The sequence below is a fragment of the Suncus etruscus genome, chromosome 16 (genome assembly GCF_024139225.1).
Source record: "Suncus etruscus isolate mSunEtr1 chromosome 16, mSunEtr1.pri.cur, whole genome shotgun sequence".
Lineage (NCBI taxonomy): Eukaryota > Metazoa > Chordata > Mammalia > Eulipotyphla > Soricidae > Suncus > Suncus etruscus.
Window position 1 is genome coordinate 40858692 of NC_064863.1, and position 16002 is coordinate 40874693.

The window sequence follows — 16002 nt, forward strand, 5'->3', positions numbered from 1 at the left end:
TAGGAATAACGTTCAAGCTTCATCAATTTGGTTATGCTTAGACTTCTGTCTTCAAGGAGTACAAACAGAAATGGGATTAATGAATTTGAAAATAAATCATGTGTCTCTGTCAAGCACATTAGCTAGAATTATATTAGATCAGATTGAAATTTTATGTTAAAAGTAAGACTATACATGAGAGTATTTCTATCAGTCCAGGTCATTTAAAAACCATCTCTCAACTACACCATATTTACCATTCTATGGTATTTCTACTAAGATCAGAGAATCTGTCTAGAATTATCTGAATGACAAATAAGTACTAAACTTTTGGTTTCTTGCTACATTTCCTCTGCCTGCTATATTTTGAACTGAAAACCTGTTTTATGCTTTAAATCTTTATTTTTTAAATCACTATGAGATACAGAGCTAAAAAGTTGTTGATAGTTGAGTTTGTCATTCAATGTGCCAACATCATCCCTTCACCAGTCTTTATTCCCTGACAACTTTCTCTCCAGTTTTCTCTCATTCCACAGCCTGCTTCTATGACAGACACTCTTCTTCTCTCTCCCTATCTGTATTTTTAGGAACCTCATAAAATTTTACATTATGTCTTATCATATTTCTCTTTTTAAGTGCCTTAGCTTAACACTTCTTTGCTCTTTTGCTTTGTCTGGATATCTACAACAAAATAACCCATCTCCTATTTATTACACATTTAAGATGGGAAAGATAGACTATCCTATCATACTCAACAGCCTACTATGGCAGCCATGTCAATATGTAATTATTTCAAATGTTATAATTCATTACTTTATAAGTAAATTACATTATAAGTCATTACATTTTTTCAGCTCAAACTATGAGATTTTAAATTTGTTTTATTCCTGTGCATCCCAAATTGATTACTAAATTCATCCCTATTCATGATTTCAGCACAAAATATTTATTATGATGATCATTATTGAAGAATCATGGTTTAGAGTAGTACTAATATTTACAAATGCATAATATGTTACATGCTTATTTAATAAAGCATTATCACATTATGCCCACTAAGTGTCAGTGGTCCTCCTTTATTTTTTTTTTGTTCTGCTCCTCCCACACCTCCCACAGCTAGATGCTAACCTTAGCAACACAAAATATTTTTATGTAGCCAATTTTATTATTAAGAATTATACACTTAATAAAATATGTTAAGCAGAATCTTCCTTTTAATAGCTTGCAATCCTACTTAAACTTCTTTTACAAATCCAAAGTGGAAATTTTTTAATAAGTCTATTCCTGACACCAGAAAATTCATTCATTCTAGTCTTCAAAATAAATAAACTTGGAGGTAATAAAATAAGGTAATATTTGAAAGACTAAAGCATCACATTTGTATTATATGCAAAAAATACATAAATCAAATAGTGAAATCCATAAATCTTATTTCATTCTTTATGTGTTGTCTTACTACACATCACACTTTGTTTCCTAAAAAAGTTATATACCTTGTGATCTGGTGTAATACAAATTCATGTAATGAAGTCTGTCTTTTCAAAATGATCAGCAGCATTGAGCTTGATAGAGGCGGCTGTGGGAATTTTGACAAGGATAGATTTAGATGGGGGATAAGAGAGATGCTGAGAAGAGGCAGTCGAAAAATGTGGCATGATGATATGCAATAGGCCTACCAATGGGATTATGATATGCCTTTCCAGATTTGACCTTTATATTTCAGAGAATGGTTTTCAATCTTTGACAAATAGTGAGTCTCATTTTATTACTTATTCATGCACTGTACTGGGGATCTACAATATTGTCATTCAAACGTCACCCCTTTGTGCCTAACAATTATTCATTGCTCCATAATTCTAGGAAACCAGTGAGAAAGTGGCATCAGTCCTCTAAGACAATGTCTTTCATCTGCCAATCACATTACTGGTGCCAGTCTGCAGAAATTTTTTGTCAGTTCACAAAAAATGTTATTTGGATCAATGTATGTCATGCTCACATCATATAGCAGTACTATTACAAATATAATATAGCAATGTAACAAATGATTTTATTAGTTACTAATGCAAGTAATGATTTTTATTTCTGCTGTAGAAGTTCCTGAAATATTTATTCTGTTTTCACCAGTTTGAAGCTGTACAAAAATCAAGAATCACTGTTTTAAATCTTAAAAAAAAGAAACATAAAAAATATCTTCAGGAAGAAAGCTCAGGAGCAATGGGTGCATGTTTTACATGGGCCTAGTGAACCCCCAGCACCCTGGATCTAAGTAGCACCTCATTGTCTATCTGAGTGCTAAACATTTTCACCCTGCTAGTTTTCTCTTGTGAGAAATGATGCACAAGCCCTTTCAGCACTGCTTGGGAGATCCCCTTGGCCACCATCTCTTTTCCCAAAAAAAGTGCCTTCAGCTAATTTGAGTCTTTTCTGTTTCATAGGAATCACCACCGTGTTGACCATGACAACCATCAGCACTCACCTCAGGGAGACCCTGCCAAAGATCCCTTATGTCAAAGCAATTGATATTTACCTGATGGGTTGCTTTGTGTTTGTGTTCCTGGCTTTGCTGGAATATGCCTTTGTAAATTACATCTTCTTTGGAAAAGGACCTCAGAAAAAGGGAGCTGGCAAACAAGACCAGAACGCCAATGAAAAGAATAAGTTGGAGATGAATAAAGTCCAGGTAATATATTAACTGTGTTTAATTATATTCTTCGAAAATGTATCACAACATGGTGCCCAGAGCTCATATAGCAAAATAAGAACTTAAGTTTTTTTTCTCATTTCTAAAAATCCACTCACTGTTGGTTTTGTTTATCTTTTCTGTCATCTTTTGTTTTCTAGTTTATGTTCTATGTTTTTCTCTTATTTTTCCTCTATTATCTTAAATATAAGGGTTTTTTTATATTTTTCTTGTCTATTGCTATCTATATTGCTGTAAACTTTCCTCTAAGACTACACAGCTGCCCCTCATAAGATCTGATTTATCATCTCTTCATTTTTGTTGGTCTTCAAATAACTATTTCTACTTTAATGTTCTGGACTACCAATAATTATTTGGAGCTTCTTGTTCTGTCTCCAAATGTTTGCATTATTCTTAGGGGTTTTATGCTTGATTTTTAACTTCATTCGTTTTTGTCCAAGATGCTTGATATGACAAAAACCTCATCTACGTATTGCTGCTTGTTTTGTGTCCCAATTTATAATCTATTCTTGATAATGTTCTATGTACCGTTAAGAAAAAATAATATTTAGGGGCTGGAGCAATGGCACAGTAGTAGGGCATTTGCCTTGCATGTGGTTGACCCAGGACAAGCCATGGTTTGATCCCCGCATCCCATATGGTCCCCCAAGCCAGGAGCAATTTCTTTTTTTTATGTAAAAAGATATTTTATTAGCTATTAGAACAGACATTAATATTAAAGGTCTTGTTAAAAAACATCTATCCCAGAAATTATTTTTCTATTTGTTTTTTTTTATTTAAACACCTTGATTATATACATGATTGTGTTTGGGTTTCAGTCATGTAAAGAACACCACCCATCACCAGTGAACATTCCCATCACCAATGTCCCAAGTCTCCCTCCTCCCCACCCAACCCCGCCTGTACTCTAAACAGGCTCTCCATTTCCCTCATACATTCTCATTATTAGGACAGTTCAAAATGTAGTTATTTCTCTAACTAAACTCATCACTCTTTGTGGTGAGCTTCCTGAGGTGAGCTGGAACTTCCAGCTCTTTTCTCTTTTGTGTCTGAAAATTATTATTGCAAGAATGTCTTTCGTTTTTCTTAAAACCCATAGATGAGTGAGACCATTCTGCGTTTCTCTCTCTCTCTCTCTGACTTATTTCACTCAGCATAATAGATTCCGTGTACATCCATGTATAGGAAAATTTCATGACTTCATCTCTCCTGACAGCTGCATAATATTCCACTGTGTATATGTACCACAGTTTCTTTAGCCATTCGTCTGTTGAAGGGCATCTTGGTTGTTTCCAGAGTCTTGCTATGGTAAATAGTGCTGCAATGAAGCACATAGGCTGGAGTAACTCCTGAGTGTCACCTGGTGTGACCCTAAAAATAAAAAATAATAATATTCATATTTGGTGAGGTGGGATTCAAGTTTCTGTTACTGTATACTCGGTGTATCTTATTTTCTTCATAATAGTCACTTTGAATGTATTGCTTGTTAAACTACTAGCCATGTATCATCCTTGTCATTGATTCTACTGCAGTATTTAGGACATTTTTTTTATTTTCTAGTAGATAGTACACTATTTTTTCCTATCTTCTCTGTTTCTCAGGATATTGGGTATAAAGACACCTATTTATAGCGTCTTTTCTTTCCTCTTTCCTTTACCATCCTAGATTTTAAATATAGGCTACAAAATCTCTTTCTTGCATTCTCTTCTAGTGAGTAATCAGACAACCCAAGCTCTAGAGGTCTAAGCATTTTCTGTAATCCTAACTCCCCCCCTCTACACTCAATTACAGATGGCTGCAGCTATTAGTGGCTTATTCTAGATACAGACTTTACTAGATATTTTTTTATTTGCTTTCTTTTTTTTCTGGTTTGTGCAACATCCAATGGTGATTAGGGGACACACCTGTGCTCAGGGAATACTCCTGGCTTTATTCTCAAGAGTATTACATGGTGATAGGATTTGGGGCAGCATTGTTATCACAGTCACGTGCAAGGCAATCACCTTAACCACCTTGGTCCCCTCTCTCTCTCTCTCTCTCTGTCTCTCTCTGTCTCTCTCTCTTTCTCTCTCTCTTTCTCTCTCTCTCTTTCTCTCTCTCTATCTCTATCTCTCTCTCCCCCCTAACACTTAACTATATTTTAAAGAGTAAGAGAAGAGAAGAGATCTCAACTAGTCATACAAAATGACCATGTGAATTATTCTGTCTTTGAAGGAACTCAAACCTAATTTCTAAGCTATCATCCAAGTCCTCTCTCCTTCTCTCTGACTGATCTGTGATTCACCACAACTGTCTTCTTTATTTTTGGAGCTGAAGTTGAACCTCTGATCTCTCTGTCTCTCTCACTCACTCTCTCTCTTTTTTCTCTCTCCCATTATTCAGCCAATACCTTGAGTCATTGGCCACTCACTTCCAAGACTTCAGGTGCATGAATTGATCCGAAATTATGAGAAATTGATGTAAGATATATGCAAGTAGACTTGAATCTTACTTGTGGAGATCTTGCCTGGATAAAATCTATAAATTGTTATACTTTATTTTTCTATTTTTGACTTTTTTTAAATATCTTTATTTAAACACCTTTATTACAAATATGATTGTAGTTGGGTTTCAGTCATGTAAAGAACACCCCCCCCTTCGTCAGTGCAACATTCCCACTACCAATGTCCCAAATTTCCCACCTCACCCACCCTCGCCTGTACTCTGGACAGGCTTTCTACTTCCCTCATTCATTCACTTTGTTATGATAGTTCTCAATGTAGTTATTTCTCTAACTGTACTCACCACTCTCTGTGGTGAGCTTCATGTCATGAGCTGGACATTCCAACCCTCCTCTCTTTTGTCTCTAAGAATTATTGCAAAAATTTCTTTTATTTTTCTTAGATATTTTTTAGTTTTTTTAAATGTGTTTTTATACTGATGTTAGTTTCCTTCTAAACTATAGTGTTACATAACATCAGATAAATATAATCTTCAATGGAGTACCATGGCTAAAACTTTATAAACTCTTTTCTTTAGGTGAAATAATAATAGAACATTACCATCTCAGACAACTTACAATCATACAACAGCTGTGTAGGTTTTTCCTTTCCTATCTGTTCAAAAATCAGGAAAGGGACTAGAAAATATACCAATAATAAAGTGTATTATTTTCATCTACAAGATGAAACATTCTCTTCAGTTATTTTGTAATGCGACCTATGTGAAATTTTAAAATATTTCCCTTTTCATGGTGCTGGAGTGATAGCACAGTGGTAGGGAGTTTGCCTTGCACTCAACAAATCCAGGATGGACCTGGTTCAGTCCTGGCATTCCATGTGGTCCCTGGAGCCATTAGCAATTTCTGAGCACATAACTAGGAGTAATCCCTGAGCATCACCAAGTATGGCCCCCCAAAAAATTATTGTACTGTTTCAAATTTAAAAATAGAAAATATGCTATTTTCCTTTATATATTGATTGGATCCTTCTCGTTTTTTTTTTAAATCTTATGGCACAAATAAATAGCATGGATTCTTTTGTCCCAATTTTCATCTGAGGGATCCCTAATGTTCGCTTCATATCCTAAAGCATGGAGTGATATTTTTCACTTATCACATGTTACTTTTAATAGCTTTGGCTGTGCTATTATGCCAAGGGGTGCTTAAGTTTCATATTACTTAACTTGATTTGTATTTCTATCAGCTTTACTGAAGCATCTTTTTATACATGTGCAAGATGCTGAATTCAGACAGTATGAGAGATACAATCTTCAAAGTGAATAAAGGCTATGAATTTATGATCTCTTCAGTCATTATTTGAAACTAGAGATGATGTTTAGAATTTTGAAAAACTTCACAGTTCAATCAGGTTTTAACTTAATTACTTCTCAGCCAGTTTTATGCAAATCTGGAGCATTATGATTGATTGACTCTTAACAGTGCCTATCTATTTGCAACCAAGTTTCAATCAAAATGCTACAGTTGTGTGAGCAGCATGTGATAAGAGACTAATTCAAAACCCTTCTTAGTCAGGAGAAACACTGATATTTTTTGCCAAAGACTTGACCCAAATGTGAAACTGCAACCCTGAAAATCAAATTGTAAACTTTTTCTTTCAAAATAAAATATTGGAACTATCATCTGACCTCTTCTCTTCCACTCCCATTCTCTGTAGTGAATATACAGCTCAACTACATTTTCTGATTTATGCTTCCAAACAATTTTCTTATTTTTTCTTTTTTGTTTGTTTGGTTTTGGGTCACACCTGGCACGGGCTACTCCTGTCTCTGTGCTCAGAAATTGCTCCTGGCAGGCTCGGCGAACTGTATGAAATGCTGGGAATCAAACCCGGGTCTATCCGAGTTGGCCTCATGCAAGGCAAATGTCCTACCTCTGTGCTATTGCTCCAGCCCCTCTTCCAGAAAATTTTCTAACTATGTACCATTGCCAGTTTCTGGTTAAATCCAGGATTACAAATTCATCACAAAAGTAAAAAGTGCCATCCTTAACTTGAGTTTAGAACAGCTACTTAAGCCAAGGTTACAAGCCCTTTATCACTGCAGAGCAACTATATCACATCAGAGCAACTACTACACTATAACCATTCTGATTTAGCACCTGAATTTCTTAAAAACTTTGGCAAAGTGTTTTTTATTTCTCATGAAAACCTATATTGACAGTTAATGCCATCAGACCTCTGCCTAAATCTGGCTTTATTCACATTTTCCCCTCTAGTCTTGGCCTACTCTTATCTACTCTCCAGAATTTAGGTCTAATTTTTTTCTAGGAATCTCAAATTTTCCATCTTCTTTTTACTTCTTTGTCACTCTTTATCTCTCTTATTTCTTGTATTCGTTTTATTCCCTACCTAATAGGATTCTTTTGTGAATGAGGTATTCTGAGCACTACTAAGGTAACCTAAATAATAACCAACATTACAAGGTCTGCACAACATTGCATCCTCAGGTCCTCACCTTAATCCTCTGGTGATTGGTTAAAAATCATGGGAAACCCCCAACCTGTCTCTTGAGCATTAGTTGGAGTTGCCTCCCAGTAAAGAAAAAGGAGAAAATCTTTGTCTAACACATCTGGTATGTCCACTTTCAGCTCCATTTCCATGTGTGACAATATCCAGATATCCAATCTCATTAGAAAGCATAATTTTCTCTTATTTCTCCTTCAATTTATATTGACTTTATTTTTAGGTGACACTTCCCTGTGATAGATTTCTAAAATTAAATTTATCATGTCCAAGTTTTTATTTTATTTTTTTGTTGTATATTATTTTTTGGTTTGGGCCACACCTAGCAATGCTCAGGGGTTACTTCTGACTTTGTCTTCAGAAATCACTCCTGGCAGGCTTGGGGGACCAGATGGGATGCCGGGTATCGAACCGGGGTCTGTCTCAGGTCGGCTGTGTGCAAGTCAAACTCCCTGCCATTATGCTATCACTCAGGCCCATGATGTCCAAGTTTTCTACAACTCTGGAAAAGAAATTCTTTTTAATACATTTAATACATTAATTTTTCTAATTAAAATATGCTCAAACTCAGTCTTTTAGGACCAACTAAAGTCCTATTCTCATAGAGGACTCAATCCCTTTGGACAGAAAGATGGAAAGTACAAAATAGTAAAAAAAAAAAAAAAAAATCTGGTCCATATGCCTTCCCTAAAGCTTCGAAGATAGGAGTTAACCAATAGGAGTTAAATGCACCAAAAAGGATTTTGGTTAATGTTATCAAGGAAAGGTTGAATGGAATCAGACAGGTCTTGGTGAAAGGGAAGGGAGTAGGTTTAGACTACCTAGCTATGTTTGGAACTTAAACTTGGATATGCACAAAGAATCGTTCCTGTTGGTGATGGTGAGGGATTGAAAAATGGTCTGCAGAATGCAAGGCAAGTGCCTTACCTGCTATATTATCTCTCCTGCCCCAAAGACAAATCTAATCAACAGACATCAAATACAACTCAGACACTGCTTAAAAGAAAACATTCAAATTCTCAGCTAAAGTTGGGCTCTCAGAACCTCTGTGATCTCCTGCTTTCCTCTTTACTTTTTGCTGCCCCCATCACCAATATGCTCTACTTGAGAATCATAACTTAACAATGTTGCCAATTGCCATGATTTTTTTTTTATTTGAAATCTTGGCTTGGTTTGTTGCTCTCAAAGTATTCTTTTCTCTAATTTTTTTACCTTGCTCCTCAGGCTAAATTTGTCTTCCTGTAGCTTTCCACTGCACCCTAAATTTATCTCTTTTTTTTTCTAAATTTAAAAAATTCTTAATGATATAGTGCTATTTGAGTGCTCTCTGTACCCTTGAAAGTAGTCATTAGCTAACATAAACTTAGATTTGTATGAGAAAAACAGTGAAAATCTCACACATATATGTACAATGGCAGGTAAGAATGCTATAGAGCAAAAATAAAATGTCTTGTAGAGTGCAGACCTGTTATCTTCCATCTATGCTGCATCAATATCTGTCACAGAGTCTAATACAAATCATACATGTCTTCTGAGTAATTAGGAAACTATGAGTGATTAGGACATTTGTATATGGCTCATCTCTCATCTCGGTTTGATCCTTAGCATCCTGCATCATCCTATATCATTTCTAGGAGTAATTCCTGAGTGCCGAGCCCTGGGTAACCCTGGAGCACCATCAATGTGGCCCCCAAACAAACAAAAAAATAATTAATAAAATAACATTAATTATTAAATTTGTAAGCATACTCTTTGAATTCATGCAAACTTAGGTAAGCGTAAGTAAAAAGTTTCCCTATTATACTACTATAATTGCTGAATAAAAATCTTAAAAATTTTATTAAAATAACTGTTTGATATATTGAAAATTACATATGTGTATTGTTTCTAACACAAAAAATTAATTTTAATGAATGGTAATGTTTAGGAGTGTCATGAATATATTGATTTTTTTTAATTCTTTTTTTTAATTTATTTAAACACCTTATAACATACATGATTGTGTTTGGGTTTCAGTCATGTAAAGAACACCACCCATCACCAGTGCAACATTCCCATCACCAATGTCCCAAGTCTCCCTTCGCCCCACCCGACCCCTGCCTGTACTCTAGACAGGCTCTCCATTTTCCTCATACATTCTCATTTTAGGACAGTTCAAAATGTAGTTATTTCCCTAACTAAACTCATCACTCTTTGTGGTGAGCTTCCTGAGGTGAGCTGGAACTTCCAGCTCTTTTCTCTTTTGTGTCTGAAAATTATTATTACAAGGGTGTCTATCATTTTTCTTAAAACCCATAGATGAGTGAGACCATTCTGTGTTTTTCTCTCTCTCTCTCTGACTTATTTCACTCAGCATAATAGATTCCGTGTACATCCATGTATAGAAAAATTTCATGACTTCATCTCTCCTGACAGCTGCATAATATTCCATTGTGTATATGTACCACAGTTTCTTTAGCCATTCGTCTGTTGAAGGGCATCTTGGTTGTTTCCAGAGTCTTGCGATGGTAAATAGTGCTGCAATGAATATAGGTGTAAGGAAGGGGTTTTGTATTGTATTTTTGTGTTCCTAGGGTATATTCCTAGGAGTGGTATAGCTGGATCGTATGGGAGCTCGATTTCCAGTTTTTGGAGGAATCTCCATATCGCTTTCCATAAAGGTTGAACTAGATGGCATTCCCACCAGCAGTGGATAAGAGTTCCTTTCTCTCCACATCCCCGCCAACACTGTTTATTCTCATTCTTTGTGATGTGTGCCATTCTCTGGGGTGTGAGGTGGTATCTCATCGTTGTTTTGATTTGCATCTCCCTGATGATTAGTGATGTGGAACATTTTTTCATGTGTCTTTTGGCCATGTGTATTTCTTCTTTGTCAAAGTGTCTGTTCATTTCTTCTCCCCATTTTTTGATGGGGTTAGATGTTTTTTTCTTGTAAAGTTCTGTCAGTGCCTTGTATATTTTGGAGATTAGCCCCTTATCTGATGGGTATTGGGTGAATAGTTTCTCCCACTCAGTGGGTGGCTCTTGTATCCTGGGCACTATTTCCTTTGAGGTGCAGAAGCTTCTCAGCTTAATATATTCCCATCTGTTAATCTCTGCTTTCACTTGCTTGGAGAGTGCAGTTTCCTCCTTAAAGATGCCTGTAATGTCCTGGAGTGTTTTGCCTATGTGCTGTTCTATATATCTTATGGTTTGGGGGCTGATATCGAGGTCTTTAATCCATTTGGATTTTACCTTCGTACATGATGTTAGCTGGGGGTCTAAGTTTAATTTTTTGCAAGTGGCTATCCAATTGTGCCAACACCATTTGTTGAAGAGGCTTTACCTGTTCCATTTAGGATTTCCTGCTCCTTTATCAAAAATTAGGTGGTTGTATGTCTGGGGAACATTTTCTGAGTATTCAAGCCTATTCACTGATCTGAGGACCTATCCTTATTCCAATACCATGCTGTTTTGATAACTGTTGCTTTGTAGTACAGTTTAAAGTTGGGGAAAGTAATTCCTCCCATATTCTTTTTCCCAATGATTGCTTTAGCTATTCGAGGGTGTTTATTGTTCCAAATGAATTTCAAAAGTGTCTGATCCACTTCTTTGAAGAATGTCATGGGTATCTTTAGAGGGATGGCATTAAATCTGTATAATGCCTTGGGGAGTATTGCCCTTTTGATGATGTTAATCCTGCCAATCCATGAGCAGGGTATGCGTTTCCATTTCCGTGTGTCCTCTCTTATTTCTTGGAGCAGAGTTTTATAGTTTTCTTTGTATAGGTCCTTCACATATTTAGTCAAGTTGATTCCAAGATATTTGAGTTTGTGTGGCACTATTGTGAATGGGGTTGTTTTCTTAATGTCCATTTCATCCTTATTACTATTGGTGTATAGAAAGGCCATTGATTTTTGTGTGTTAATTTTGTAGCCTGCCACCTTGCTATATGAGTCTATTGTTTCTAGAAGCTTTTTGATAGAGTCTTTAGGGTTTTCTAAGTAGAGTATCATGTCATCTGCAAACAGTGAGAGCTTGACTTCTTCCTTTCCTATCTGGATTCCCTTGATATCCTTTTCTTGCCTAATCGCTATAGCAAGTACTTCCAGTGCTATGTTGAATAGGAGTGGTGAGAGAGGACAGCCTTATCTTGTGCCAGAATTTAGAGGGAAGGCTTTCAGTTTTTCTCCATTGAGGATAATATTTGCCACTGGCTTGTGGTAGATGGCCTTCACTATATTGAGAAAGGTTCCCTCCATTCCCATCTTGCTGAGAGTTTTGATCAAGAATGGGTGTTGGACCTTATCAAATGCTTTCTCTGCATCTATTGATATGATCATGTGGTTTTTATTTTTCTTGTTATTGATGTTGTGTATTATGTTGATAGATTTACGGATGTTAAACCAGCCTTGCATTCCTGGGATGAAACCTACTTGATCGTAGTGGATGATCTTCTTAACGAGGCATTGAATCCTATTTGCCAGGATTTTGTTGAGGATCTTTGCATCTGCATTCATCAGTGATATTGGTCTGTAATTTTCTTTTTTGGTAGCGTCTCTGTCTGGTTTAGGTATCAAGGTGATTTTGGCTTCATAAAAGCTATTTGGAAGTGTTTCTGTTTGTTCAATTTCATGAAAGAGTCTTGCCAAGATTGGCAGTAGTTCCTCTTGGAAAGTTTGATAGAATTCATTAGTGAATCCATCTGGACCTGGCTTTTGTTTTTCGGCAGACATTTGATTACTGTTTTAATTTCATCAGTGGTGATGGGGGTGTTTAGATATGCTACATCCTCTTCCTTCAATCGTGGAAGATTATAAGAGTCCAAGAATTTATCAATTTCTTCCAGGTTCTCATTTTTAGTGGCGTAGAGTTTTTCAAAGTAGTTTCTGATTACCCTTTGAATCTCTGTCATATCAGTAGTGATCTCTCCTTTTTCATTCCTGATACGAGTTATCAAGTTTCTCTCTCTCTCTTTCTTTGTTAGGTTTGCCAGTGGTCTATCAATCTTGTTTATTTTTTCAAAGAACCAACTTCTGCTTTCGTTGATCTTTCGGATTGTTTTTTGAGTTTCCACTTCGTTGATTTCTGCTCTCAGCTTTGTTATTTCCTTCTGTCTTCCTATTCTTGGGTCCTTTTGTTGAGCATTTTCTAGTTCTATTAGCTGTGTCATTAAGCTACTCAGGTAAGCTCCTTCTTCCTTCCTGATGTGTGCTTGCAAAGCTATAAATTTTCCTCTCAGTACTGCTTTTGCTGTGTCCCATAAGTTCTGATAGTTTGTGTCTTTATTGTCATTTGTTTCCAGGAACCCTTTTATTTCCTCTTTGATTTCATCTTGGACCCACTGGTTATTGAGCATGAGGCTGTTTAACTTCCAGGTGTTAAAGTATTTCTTCTGAGTCCCTTTGGAGTTCACAAATAATTTCAGAGCCTTGTGGTCAGCGAAGGTAGTCTGCAAAATTTCTATCCTCTTGATCTTATGGAGGTATGTTTTATGTGCCAGCATGTAGTCTATCCTGGAGAATGTCCCATGTACATTGGAGAAGAATGTGTATCCAGGTTTCTGGGGATGGAGTGTCCTATATATATCCACTAGGCCTCTTTCTTCCATTTCTCTCCTCAGGTCTAGTATATTCTTGTTGGGTTTCAGTCTGGTTGAACTATCCAGTGTTGACAAAGCCGTGTTAAGGTCCCCCACAATTATTGTGTTGTTGTTGATATTATTTTTCAGATTTGTCAACAGTTGTATTAAATATTTTGCTGGCCCCTCATTCGGTGCATATGTGTTTAGGAGAGTGAATTCTTCCTGCTCTACGTACCCCTTGATTAATATAAAATGTCCATCTTTGTCCCTTACAACCTTCCTGAGTATAAAGTTTGCATTATCTGATATTAGTATGGCCACTCCAGCTTTTTTATGGGTGTTCTTTGCTTGGATAATTTTTCTCCAGCCTTTTATTTTGAGTCTATGTTTGTTCTGACTATTCAGGTGCGTTTCTTTTAGGCAGCAGAAGGTTGGATTGAGTTTTTTGATCCATTTAGCCACTTTGTGTCTCTTAACTGGTGCATTTAGTCCATTGACGTTGAGAGAAAGAATTGTCCTGGGATTTAACGCCATCTTTATTTCAAAATTTGGTGTGTCTTTTGGGTAGTCTTGTCTTAGATTAGGTCTTTCAGTTTTTCTCTTAAGACTGGTTTTGTGTCTGTGAAGTTTCTGAGCTGCTTTTTGTCTGTGAAGCCATGTATTCTTCCGTCAAACCGGAAAGTGAGTTTTGCTAGGTATAGTATTCTGGGTGAAGCATTCATTTCATTCAGTCTTGTCACAATATCCCACCACTGCTTTCTGGCCTTGAGTGTTTCAGGTGACAGGTATGCTGTAAATCTCAAGGATGCTTGCTTGAATGTAATTTCCCCTTTTGATCTTGCTGTTTTCAGAATTCTGTCTCTATCTGTGGGATTTGTCATTGTGACTAGGATGTGTCTTGGGGTGGTTTTTCTGGTGTCTCTTTTGGTTGGTACTCTTCGAGCATGCAGGATTTGATCACATATATTCTTTAGCTCTGGAAGTTTCTCTTTAATGATGTTCTTGACCATTGATTCTTCCTGGAAATTTTCTTCCTGGGTCTCTGGGACTCCAATGATTCTTAAGTTGTTTCTGTTGAGCTTATCATAGACTTCTATTTTCATCTGTTCCCATTCTTTGACTATTTTTTCCATTGTCTGCTTTAAGTTTTTTTCCAATCTCTCCTGCTGTATGGAATTGTTATGTATCTCATCTTCCACAGCACCAAGTCTATTCTCAGCTTCTGATACCCTGTCCCAGAGCTTATCCATTTTGTCATTCACTTCGTTTACTGACTTTTTCAGTCCTGTTAGTTGACATGTTATTTCAGTTTGGAGTTTTGTGATTTCTGTCTTCATATTTTCTTGGTTCTTATTAGTGTTCTGTTCAACTCGATCCATGGTTTCTTGGAGTCCATTGAGCATCTTCCATATTGCTAGTCTAAAGTCCTTATCTGAGAGGTTGATTAGTTGGTTGGTCATTATCTGGTCCTCAGAATTGTCATCTTCATTCTCTATGTCTGATGCTGGCCTGTGTTGCTTCCCCATTGTCACACTTGTATTGTGGGTTTTTCTACGTGTTGTGGTGGTATTCATTGTCTATATGATGCAGGCAGCACACTCCTCTGGCTCCTCCCTTTCTGGATGGGCTGACTTGCCTCTAAGGGAGGGGAGTCCTCCGTGGATGAAGCCTCACACTGGGTCAAATCTTAGGCCCGAGCATGCAACAGAGAAGACAGTCTGGAGAGAAATGTTTGCTTCTGTGATATAGCGCCGTTCTTAGTGTGATTTTTCCTTCTTGTTGCAATGGAGTTCTTTCTTTAGAAAGAGTGCATGGCCGCATAGCAAAGCGGAGCGGCCGTGCTCCGCTGGAGCCTCTTTTTGCCCCACTCGCAAGAGTTTCACGCAAAAGGACAGTAGACAGACATAGACAGGTCACACTCACAGTTTTTCACAGTTGGGCCCCACTGGGCTGGTGTACTTTCGCAGATTTTCCCCGCCTGGTGTCACACACAGGGAGCCAGCTTTTGCAAAGCTTTGCCGGTTTTCATGCTCTGTAGTCCCTCCCTGAAAATGGCGTCTGGGCGAGCGAGGTTTCTGGAGCCTCTTTTTGCCCCACTCGCAAGAGTTTCACGCAAGAGGACAGTAGACAGACATAGACAGGTCACACTCATAGTTTTTCACAGTTGGGCCCCACTGGGCCGGTGTACTTTCGCGGATTTTCCCCGCCTGGTGTCACACACAGGGAGCCGGCTTTTGCAAAGCTTTGCCGGTTTTCATGCTCTGTAGTCCCTCCCTGAAAATCGAATATATTGATTTTGACCTCTATCGACACTTTAAAGTTCCTAGCATACATTTTCCTAAAAATTCCTTCCTACTCTATGAGAATCTAAACTGACTGATGTCTCCACCCTGTCTTTAGTTCTTAATCTTTTTCAGTCAAGCGGAATAAAGTATAAAAGTGCTAAGTTGATTGCTTTAGAAAATGCATCTAAATAGTGAAGAACTGCCTAATGTAATGCAATAGCAATGACATACCCCCTTAGGCATAATAGTCCATAAACCCCAAGACACACACTTAACATTACACATTCTAAATATCTCCTTTCCATCTAGGTTAAAAGCAATCACTCCTCCAGCCAAAATCACTCTTCTATGTATGAATAGAAAAACATTGCTAATGAGTTTTTTGGATGGCTCTCTTTTAAGAAAGTCACTAAATATAAATCTGAAAGTTGGACCTTATTTTTATATTAAAATGCATTTTATATTTAATTTGCAAACATATTCATTTCAAATACCAGGACTCCCTAAACAACT

The 16002-nt window shown here is 37.0% G+C and overlaps 1 protein-coding gene across 1 annotated transcript in view; it reads left to right on the forward strand.

Moving 5' to 3' along the window:
- Positions 1-16002, forward strand: part of GABRB1 (gamma-aminobutyric acid type A receptor subunit beta1) — a 473522-nt gene that overhangs the window by 438912 nt on the left and 18608 nt on the right. Inside the window, exon 8 of the mRNA XM_049790155.1 lies at positions 2415-2659. Coding sequence (XP_049646112.1) covers positions 2415-2659 — 245 coding nt within the window. The remainder of the gene's footprint in view (positions 1-2414; positions 2660-16002) is intronic.